Source organism: Empidonax traillii, unplaced genomic scaffold, assembly GCF_003031625.1.
Source record: "Empidonax traillii isolate 1590-97213 ecotype Southwest subspecies unplaced genomic scaffold, ASM303162v1 scaffold845:size272117, whole genome shotgun sequence".
Lineage (NCBI taxonomy): Eukaryota > Metazoa > Chordata > Aves > Passeriformes > Tyrannidae > Empidonax > Empidonax traillii.
In genome coordinates, this window is record NW_020956038.1 from 146,347 (window position 1) to 157,286 (window position 10,940).

Genomic DNA, 10,940 nt, shown 5'->3' on the forward strand with positions numbered 1-10,940 from the left:
CTCTGGGAATACCAGAAACCCCTCGGTACATTTAGAGATAAATGTCACTGCAAGTCTTCTGACAGCTGCACATCAAAAGTGTCAAGCATCTTAACAATCCCAGACCAGGACCAGGCATTTTGAGGCAAAAAAAAAAAAAAAGCGTCATGGTTGTACTTCTGGTTCTTTGTGCTATGCAGTTCTCTAGAGAGACTTTCATTTTCTGTCAGCTCTGTTGAGCCAATACTGCTCTCCAGACCAAACACATGGTATTCTTCAACCTGCAGTAATCTCTCCAGTTGTTTTGAGTGTTTTTACCCGATTCTGTAGATTGTAGCCCAAAGGTGAAATTACTCTTGGCTGAATGTCCATGTGAATGCCTAGGAAGGATATGGCTCACAAGTGCTCTCTGGAAGTCATTTTGCTGTTTGTTGCCAGTCCCAAGCAGTGTTTAGATTTAGAGCAGCTAGAGTTTCAGTCTTGAAGTAGAGCAAACAGCAACCAAAAAGGGAGGGGAGAAGGGGGTGGGAAGGGATGGAAATAAGAATGAGATGGGCAGAAAACAAAGTTTCCTTTTAACATCTTACTTCTACAGCAGAATTGGGCTTTTTATTACTTGGGTTACTGTGAAGTATTTTGCATACAGAAGTGACAAGAGTAAAGATTCTTGGGAAGCGAATCCTGTTATATGTACATAGGCTAAAAGATGTAAAAGTGATTTCTGAGGTGTTGGAAAAAATAATTATGAGCTTCAAGCCTGTAAATTTCTATGTACAGTGTGGACGGAGTTTTTTTTTTGTGCTCGTTGCATGAAAATATTTGAAGGAAGGAAGCCAGGAAATAAGCTAGACTATTAAAAAATGTTTGCAATTGATTGACAAGCTGAATTTTAAGGCAGAACTGGGAGGAAAGCATGAATGGGAGAAATAACCATTAAGTCTAGCAAAATTTGGACTGTAGCCTCTATTAACTATCTAGTAAGCGCAGTTGTGTGGAACACTTCCTTATTTTATTCTAAATATATATCAAAAACCAGAAAAGCTGACATAGTTAAGCATTCAAATATAAATAAGCATCATAGCAGGGACCTCGCAGCTTGTGTGTCTGTGCTTAATGCTTTCTCTGTCACATAACTGGCTCCTCCCCCCCCTGCAAAGCTCTGTTCACTTCATGTGCCTCCTGGATGATCCACAGTGCATCGGGCACTGCACGGTATCAGCCAGTGGCTGTCAGTAGATGCTGAGAAAAAGAGGACAGTGGGCAGCAGTCCTTCCTTGGTTTACACATTCCTATGTTCTGACAGTTATGGTTTGTTGGGTTTGGGGATTTGTTATAGTAGACCAACAGAACTGCAGCTTATGTCTTTAATAGCTGCTGTTGGGTTTAGTTTCATCTAAATTAGTCTCATCTCTTTTATTAATCAGGTATATACTTGTAGCTACCACAGTTCACAGCAAGAAGTTCTGCACCTTGTTTTTAGGACGAGGAAAAAATATTTCCTTGTTCTTGATATTAATTATCTGATAATTTTGTTCTGTTCCCTAACCTCTTGAATTGATAAAGACGATGAAGAGTAAAACACCCTTTCAAAAGGTGTTAGGTAGTCCAGGCCACAGTTAATACAGACAAAGCTGAGGTAAAAGTCCATGCTTAGTCACTGAATACTCATGAAAGGAAAGGCTATTTGCTCTAATAAATGCTACACGCATTCACAGGTCTATACTAAAGTTTTCCTTCTCACTTTCGACACTGGCATCTCTGGTGCAGTATCCTGCCATACTGCTCAGTCAGATGTCTTAATTTCCCAAATGGTAAAGTTCATTCTATTCATCCCCATTCTGGTTCCTTTGTGAAAAGACTATGTCATACAAGACTGTCTCTTAAAAGTGTCTTTCAAGTCTGAAAACATTTTACAGAATGGTATTTCCATTAACAGATCCTTTGGGTTTGCCAAGAAAAATAAAAAGGATTTCAGGCCATTTTGTTAACCTCGTTCCAACACTTGCTGACTTTTGTTAGACCTATGGGCTCAGTGTGTTCTTCAAGAAAGTCCTGAAATGGCCTTTGTTCTGAGTGGTGTCTAGTCGCTTGTGATGAGCCAGGCTCTAAAACTGTACTGTTACAAGATGCCAACGTGACAGTTAAATTAACTGCCTGATGTCCCTTGCCAAAGACTATCCTGTCATGCTGCACTTTAGCTATGGGGTTTTTTTTTTAAGGTACTGGATAGGAGCCAAAACTGACTTAAATAACTCAACAATGCTCTCTATGCTTAAGGTATTTCAAGTACAAAATACTGATAAAATTTGTCTTTGGACTAGTAATCTTTTTTAACAGTTTCAAGCATGTCTGACTTTGTTTCATGGACAAGGCTATACAGCAGCATCAAGCAGCATGTGTACAGAGGTGTAATGCCATATACAGGGATATCTTGAACCCCTGCCCCTACCTTGGAAGATAGCAGATTAGACTCCACTTTTACACTTAGGTAAGTGGGCTACTTAGCACTGAGTGCTGTGGATCTATTTGGAGGTGCAACAATACTCCTGCTGAGGCATCCAAAGGATGGGTTGCACGTGAGTCTCAGGAAGTTTCTAAAAGTGATGAATAGAGAAGTAGGTGAATACTAAGTGGACCAAGGCTGCTAGATAACTAACCACTCCTACCAGAAGGAGTTTCTTGTTCTCTGGACAGCAGTTGATAGTAACTGTCCTCTGATGTCTTCCTTAGGCCAACTCTGGGCCTGGCTGCGCAATAGCTACTGAAGCTTTGCAGTTCACGGAGAGGGACAGGGCAAATAAGGGCAGAAACTCCTGTGTGCTCACTGCAGTGATAAACTGAGGTCACGCTGTAAGACAAACCCAGACAAACAAGTGCCAACTGCATGTGGAGAATGGCCATTTGTCTGGCATCCAGAAAAGCACAGCAAAGCTTGTGTACTGACAACCTGCCCTTTAGAACTAGCACAGATCCTTCCGGAGCTGCGTGTACTTCCACACCAGGAATCAGCCAAGCCCTAAACATTTGCTCCTTAGCAGTAGAGTTGTGAGTGCACATGTGACTTTGTAGTATTTTAAGTTAACATATCACAACTTCAGCCCAATCCTGGAGTTGAAGCAAGGCACAGATTTTGTCCTTTTTTTTTCTTTTTTTTTTTTTTTTGGTGCACAGCTTAGCTGTAGACATGTGCAGGACTGCTGCTGTTTTTTGCCATTTTTACTTAAGGCAATAGAGTAATCTGCATGTGATACACAGACTTGAAAAGAATAGCACTGTCTTCCCTCCTGGCAACTCCACTTCACTAGTGCAAACATTTCACGACCACTTAGGATGACTGTATAACCATCTGTGAGTTTGGTGGTGGTTGTGTTTTTATACTTTATTTCTTCCCTGGAAGCAAAGCCTAAACCAAACTGAAGCGTAAAGTTCTGCTGCATCTAAACTTTCCGGTGCCTTTGCCAGTCAGATCTCCTTGTCCTGGTGAAGGTAGGGGGTGCTTGGCTTTCTCTGTTCTTTGTAAAATTACTTATCCACAATTCTTACTTCTCCAAAGGTTCTAAGAAAAAACATCCTGGGTTCTCAACAGCCTTCATCCTGCAGCCAGCACAGGAAAGATACAAGCACTGAGAATCTGCCTTCCTGAAACACTGTGTCTCCAGAGATTGTTTTACTGCATCCAGAGGTTACTTCACAGATCTCAGCAACCTCTACACGCAGAGATGCCAGAGCCCCACCCTGCATACCTCAGTGCTCAGGTGTACCTGGCAGTGGAAACCTTATCCTTCAATCAGGTTTAATTTCACAATGTTTCATATTCCTCCAAAATGGCACTGCGGAAGAATGTGTATTGTGGGATTTCAATGCTCAGTGTTGCTTTTATACTGCTTGCTTTGTTCCACCCAAGGAGCAAAAAAAAAAAAAAAGGAGCCTGTTTTTTTTCTCCTGGAAGATGGAGACAAGCTACAAAACTATTTCAGTATCACACAATAACTAAACAGAAATTTAGCATTTGCTGTTTAATCTACAACATCTAACACCATCAGCTTTCATGCACCCAGTCAGATAACATGGGGACAGCACAGCTTGGCCCGGACAACCTGCAGCACCTGAAGCTTCCCTAGAAGACATAATCTCACATCATTCCTGAGCATCCCACTCTTGTGGTGCTTTCCCCTGTATTCACTGGGTTTCCCCCCTGCACATTCCAGGATCCTGCAGGAGCAGGGGTCTAGCACTATGGCAGGTTTGGCCAGACCCTGGCCCTCAGTACTGCACCCAGGCTGGAAGTTTGCTCTTTGTCCTCTGTCCCAGACGCTAGTTAATCCCCAGCCCCTGGAGACAAGGGGTAGCCAGCCAGGGCCTGGTGTGGGGAACACAGTGCTGACTCCTGGGGCACACTGTGGCATAGACTGCAAATGGCACAAGGCTCCTCAGGCCACAACAGCCCAAACTAACCACCCCTCTTATTAAATAGTGTTTTTTAATTGAGGATTTCCCCCCTCTCATAGGCTACCTTGTGTCGTGTTGCTCCAAAAACTACACTAGTAGTTTGCATACTGGTGTTTTCTAAAACTAGGTTCTTTAGGCTGGAGAAAAGGAGGCCCAGGGGTGTCCTTACCACTCACCACTAGTACCTGATCTGGTACTAGAGGATCTGTCTCTTCTCTCAGCCAACCAGTGACAGGAGGAGAGGACATAGTCTAAAGCTGCAGGAAACGTTTACGTTAGACATTAGGAAGAATTTCTTCACAGAAGGGATGATTAGACATTGGAATGGGCTGGCCAAGGAGATGGACGAGTCACCCTCGCTTGGAGGTGTTTAAGGAAAGCCCGTATGTGACACTGACTACCATGGTCTAGTTGATGTGGTGGTGTTCGGTCAAAGGTTGGACTCGATGATCCCAGAGGTTTTTTCCAACCTTTACGATTCTGTGAAAATGCCCCCGTGTCCAGGAAAGGCGAGACCGGTCGCTGCGATCCCGCCGAAGGGCGCTGCCCGGACCCCCTCCCTGGCCCGTGGGAGGCCGCCGCGCGCTGCGCTGCCTTTTCCAACGGGAGAGAATTACCCAAAAAACCGGCCCTAACACTGGGCACGGGGAGAGTGCGGGTCAACCTCCACGCACACGCTGCCCCGTCCCGCTCCTTGCCCGAGGGATCGATTGGTCGCGCCTCTGTTTCGAAGGCGGCCCGGGAAGAGGCGAGCGCCACAAAGGTCCCCCCGGCGCTCTGCGCGGGGAAGCGGAACGAAAACCCGCCCCTGGCTCGGCCCGGCGCGGCGCGGGGGCCCAGCCCTGCCCCCTGGCGGCGCCCCGGCCCCGCTGCTCCGCAATCCCAGCGGTTTGTGGTTCCGTGGGGCACCTCAAGCGCTGGGCAAAAGGTCATGGGATTTCCATCGACGAGACGGCTGAGAGGGGGAACCTCATCAGTGTGTATAAATATCTAAAGGGAGGGTGCCAGGACGATGGAGCCAGGTTCTTCTCGGTGGTGCCAAGCAACAGGACAAGAGGCAGCGAGCAGCAACTGATGCACAGGATGTTCCACCTGGATATGAGGAAGAACTGCTTTACTGTTCAGGTGACCACGCACTGGAACAGGTTGTCCAGAGAGGTTGTGGAGTCTCCCTCACTTGAAGATATTCGAGAACCATCTGGATGCAATCCTGTGCCACGTGCTCTAGGATGATCCTGCAGGGAGGTTGGACCAGATAACCCACTGTGGTCCCTTCTAACCTGACTGATTCTGTGATTCTGTGGTTAAGTATAAGGTGTATATATATCATAACTTCCTGCAGTGTCAAAGGGCAGCATTGGAGAGTGCAGGCAGGCTTGGAAAAAGAGGAAACTCAGGCACCAGGGAGAGGTTGCTGTGCTGCTACACTCACACTGCAGGTCTCAAAACGTTCCCGCATCACCTGAGGGCTTCGAGGAAGATTTATGCTAATTCACTCAAATATCAAGGGAAACGGCTCTGGTGGTTTTCCCAGGATGAGGATCCATCCCCTCAGCATGCTCACTGGGTGTGCTAACCCCTCCATTTCCCTAAATGCTGGGAATTTGGCTATATGATTTGCAGTAGCAAAAGGCTGTTCATGTTTTCTCGTGCACTTTTAATACCATTTTATTAATTTGCAGTCTTTAAAGCATGGTTGTTCAAACCATTCTGGCAAACTAAATCTTACAAACTGATGTTTACTAATTCACAGAGAAGCTTCACCCAAAAATTTAAAATTTAAGTGTAGGTATCCCTATACTGGGTATGCCAGTGGGGCAAACAGGACAGTGGGGTCAGTTCTGTGCTCTGGCTCCCAGTACTGTGTGGCCTCAAAAAAGCTATGACTCCATTTCCTTTTCTTAAATCAGGGTTAGAGGCAGCAGATTGTTTGGAAAATGGCTCATACCCCAAGCAGTAATATGTGAAGAAGATAGTAACAATGAAAAGCTGTTTGTATGGATCATAGAATCATAGATTGTTAAGGGTTGGAAGGGACCTTAAAGATCATCTCTTTCCAAACTCCCCCTGCCATGGGCAGGGACACCTTCCACTAGATTAGGTTGCTCAGTGCTCCATCCAAACTAGCCTTAAACACTTCCAGTGATCATAGAATCATAGAATCAGATGGGTTGGAAAGGACCTCTGAGATGATCAAGTCCAACCCTTAATCCACTACCACCACAGTTACTAGACTATGGCACTAAGTGCCACATCCAGTCTCTTCTTAAACACCTCCAGAGACAGAGAATCCACCACCTCCCTGGGCAACCCATTCCCATGCCTGATAATCCTCTCTGTAAAGAATTTTTTCCTAACATCCAACCTAAACCTCCCTTGGCAGAGCTTGAGACCATGCCCTCTTGTCTTACAGATAGCTGCCTGAGAAAAGAGACCAACCCCCACCTGGCTACAACCTCCTTTCAGAGAGTTGTAGAGAGTGATGAGGTCACCCCTGAGCCTCCTCTTCTCCAGGCTAAACAACCTCAGCTCCCTCAGCCTCTCCTCATAGGACTTGTGTTCAAGTCCTTTCACCAGCCTGGTTGCTCTTCTCTGGACCTGCTCCAACACCTCAATATCCTTCCTGAACTGAGGGGCCCAGAACTGGACACAGTACTCCAGGTGTGGCCTACTGGCCACACCGTTCTTGATGCAGGCCAGGATGCCATTGGCCTTCTTGGCCACCTGGGCACACTGCTGGCTCATGTTCAGCTTCCTGTCAATCCAAACTCCAAGGTCCCTTTCTGCCTGGCTGCTCTCCAGCCACTCTGTCCCCAGCCTGTAGCACTGGAGAGGGTTGTTGTGGCCAAAGTGCAGGACGCAGCACTTGGCCTTGTTGAACCTCATCCCGCTGGAATCGGCCCAACTGTCCAGGTCCCTCTGCAGAGCCCTCCTGCCTTACTGACACTCCCCCCCAAATGGGGGATAGGCAAAACTTCTCTGGACAACCTGTTGCAGTGTCTTGCCCCCCTCATAGTAAAGAATTTCTTACTAATATCTAACCTAAATTTCCCCTCTTTTCACTTTTAACCCATTACTTATTGTAATCCTGTAGGCTCTATCCCGAGCATGGGCACAGATCCCACAGCCACCAGCCTGAGCACAGGGTCGGGCATCTGGTGCCCCTGAAAGACAGCTCTGCACTGGTGGAGGATTTGCTTTGCTCGAACCATGGACAGGCAGGATGCGCTGTGGACACGGGTGGCGAGTCTGAGATGGTTCCCCCTGGCGTGACACACGTGGGCCTGGGACAGAAGAACCGGGGAAGGGGCGGAGTCCCTCCTTCCTTATCCCGGCTGTCTCAGGCCCCGGCCCCCTCCCAGGCGGGAGTTTGTCGTCACCGGGCACAGTAGGCTCCCAGAATCACAGACTTGTTAGGGTTGAATGGGAACTCTGGAGATCATCTTAGTCCAACTCCCCTGTCAGGAAGACAGGATCACCCAGAGCAGCTGACACAGGAACGCGTCCAGGTGGGCTGTGAATGTCTCCAGACAGGGAGATTCCACGACCTCCCTGGGCAGCATGTTCCAGTGCTCCGCCACCCTCAGCGTAAGGTTCTTCCTCATGAGGTGGAACTTCTCGTGTTTAGTTTATGGCCATTGCTCCTGGGCACCACCGAAAAGAGCCTGGCACTCTCCTCTTGGCACCCGCCTTTGGGATATTTATATGCATTAATGAGATCCCCTCTCAGTCTCCTGGGGCGCCATTTCGGCAGCCCCGTTCCCTCCCCCAGGCCGGGCGGCGGCAGAGGGCGCTGGCCGGGGCGGCCGGCAGGAGGCCGGCAGCCGCAGCCTTATCAGCGCGCCGCAGGCCGGGCCGGGCCCGGGCGGCCGCGGGTACCCGGCCGCCGGCCCATGGGCGGCGGCGGCCGCTCGGAGGCGCCTCCTCCTCCTCCTCCCGCTGCAGACTCGGGCTGCGGGGACCGGCGGCAGCAGCAGTAGTAGCAGCAGCAGCAGCTCCGGTGCCGCGCCGGCCGCATGGCGGGCTACGCGCCGCGCCTGCCCTGGCTGCTGCCGCTGCTGCGGCGGGCGGTGCCGCCCCCCTGGGCTAGGGCGGCCACCGGGGCCGCCGCGCTCCGCGTCCCGTCGCGCCCGCCCGGCAGGTGCGGGGCCCTCCCGCCGCCGCTGCTGCCGCCACTGGGCTCCCTGTCCTGCCGCCACCGCCTCCTGCCCGTCCCGGCACGCTCGCTGAGCACCGCGGCGGGCGCGGAGCCGCCGGGGAAGGCTCCGGGCCCCCCGCCGCGCTTCGAGGCTCGCAGGCTGCTGGCCCTGGCGCACCCCGAGCGCTGGAGACTGACAGGTACCGGGGGCCGCCCCGGGGCTCGGTCCGAGCGGGAGGGGGCGGCGGCAGCCCCGCCCGGAGGGGCTGCCGGGGCCGGGGAGCGCGGCCGAGTGCGCCCCTCGAGCGGCCGCCGCCGGGGTGAAGGGAAGGTCGCGTTTCCCTCGCGAACCGGCGGCGCCGGCAGCATCCGAGCGCAGCGTGGAACCTCCAGGCGAGCGCTCCGTACCTGTGGAAAGCTAAAGACATGCCTTCTCCCCGCCCCTCCTCCCCTTGCCACCTCTTAATCTCTCGGTTTTTGAAGGGAAGGTAAAAACTTTTGGAAGTTACAGAACTCGGTTCCATTTAATGACTCTGTTTGTGTTCAGCACTGACTTCACAATCAGCCTGCAATAAATTCGGGCCAGAGACTCTGGTGTAAAGTAAAAATGGGAATCCGAAGCTTTTTTTAAAAAAAAATTAATTAAAATTCTGTTTCCCAATAATTTTTTTGCCCAAAGCTATTGTAAGGTGTTTTGAAAGCTATTTGTTTTTAGTGTCTATATGGTGAAGCCAAAGCACCGTGGTTGTATAAATTGCACCCTTAACACTGATACTATCAACAAAGAGTAGAAACGAACTTTTCTTAACATTGCTTCCCGTGGGGTTGACAGCTGATAGCAAGGAAACAATATTAAATTATTATGCAGTTTGGTTTTTTTAAGCCATCTTTATTGGTGGACAGCATGTGCACTATCACGGCTATATGAGGCCTGTAGTCCTTTGCAGAAACTTGGGTAGTTTCCATGGAATGGGTAAATGGTGTTTGAGAGACGAGAGGTGAGATAGACTTATAAAAAGAGGTGGTTTGTGAGATGCAAAATACTTTGCACAAGATTTATTCACAGTGGATATTTACAGAGTTTCATTACATGTTGGTATTACACAGCCAAAATAATTTGGATCCAAATGAATTTTTATAAATTTTAGATTACCTGCTGATTTTGCAATGAAGTTCTGTGGTTTTCTCATTTAGATTTAATCAAGTAAATAAATCAGTTATTTGAAGGGTGACTTTTAGGACCCAAGGCTCCTAACTGAGAATTTAATTTAGTTCCCTTTACTGGGCACTTGCTGTCAGCTTGTTTATCACAGGCAGGATATGGTATACTTGTTTGTAATTATGTTTTGAAACGGAGCAGAGTCCCTAATCTGTGCATCGGCTGATGGTTTTATCTAAGGAAATCAACTATCACAGTTCCTAAAAATTAGCTACATGCAGTTTTGTCTTTTGAGATAAGAAAATGGCATGAATTAAAGTTTAAACAAAACCAACACAACTACTTGATGCTATCAAGTCATGCAGATGGAAAAAAGGATGCAAATGTGACAACTTTTCAGTGTTCTCTTGGTTCTGGGAGAGGAGGGAATTTATGTAAAATTCTTATTTATTGATGTCCTACTTTTGTTGTTAGGTTGTAATTAAGTGGGAGGATGGAAAAGCAAACAAGGAAAATACTTTAGGTCATTATAGAGTGCAAGAATAACAAATATGGACAAAATGCATTGTAGGTGGTTGTAGGGAAATTGCATCTACCCACTTTATCTAAAATATGTTAAAATATGCTGCATTTTTTTCCTGTTGCACCTCTGTACTGAGAAAATAGTCTTTAAAAACTCAATACCTCTGTTTTCCCTGCATTCAAAGAAAGAGGAAGGTTAATGATTTCGCTATATGAAAAAATGAACCAAGGATAAAACATTTAATTTCCTCTTCAAGTCCCCATAACCAGTAAGCAAATGCTATGTGATCCCTTCAAAGGCTTACAGGTGCTGTTTTGTTCTGCAGGAAGGTTGAGCTCTTCCAGATTTTTTGCAGTTTACAGAACCAGTGGTTGGTAACACAGGGGTGTAGCATTACCTCCTTGGAGTGCTGTGTGCCTTTTCTGTAATTCTGCATGGCAGGACATAGTCTGCTCGTTTTAGTTGTGCATTGAAATTCACGGTCACAGAAGGTGAAGTAGTGGCAGTGAGGACAGTGAAAGACAGTGAAAGCAGAGGCAGATTTATGAGGAAGTTGAGCAAGACTGGCTTCACCCATCATGGTGCGCTGGGGAAATGGTGTCAGCTGATGAGGTGCTGGTGCAAAGATAAAGATGACCTGCTCCTGTTGGGACTGTCACCAAAGGATAGTTGCATCTTGCTCTGTGCAGGGC

The 10,940-nt window shown here is 48.1% G+C and overlaps 1 protein-coding gene across 1 annotated transcript in view; it reads left to right on the top strand.

Annotated features, from left to right (window-relative positions):
• The first annotated feature begins 8,444 nt into the window (after window positions 1-8,444).
• Window positions 8,445-10,940, top strand: part of ABCB10 (ATP binding cassette subfamily B member 10) — a 22,437-nt gene continuing 19,941 nt past the window's right edge. The window contains exon 1 of the mRNA XM_027902146.1: window positions 8,445-8,766. Within this exon, the coding sequence (XP_027757947.1) occupies window positions 8,445-8,766 (322 nt within the window). The remainder of the gene's footprint in view (window positions 8,767-10,940) is intronic.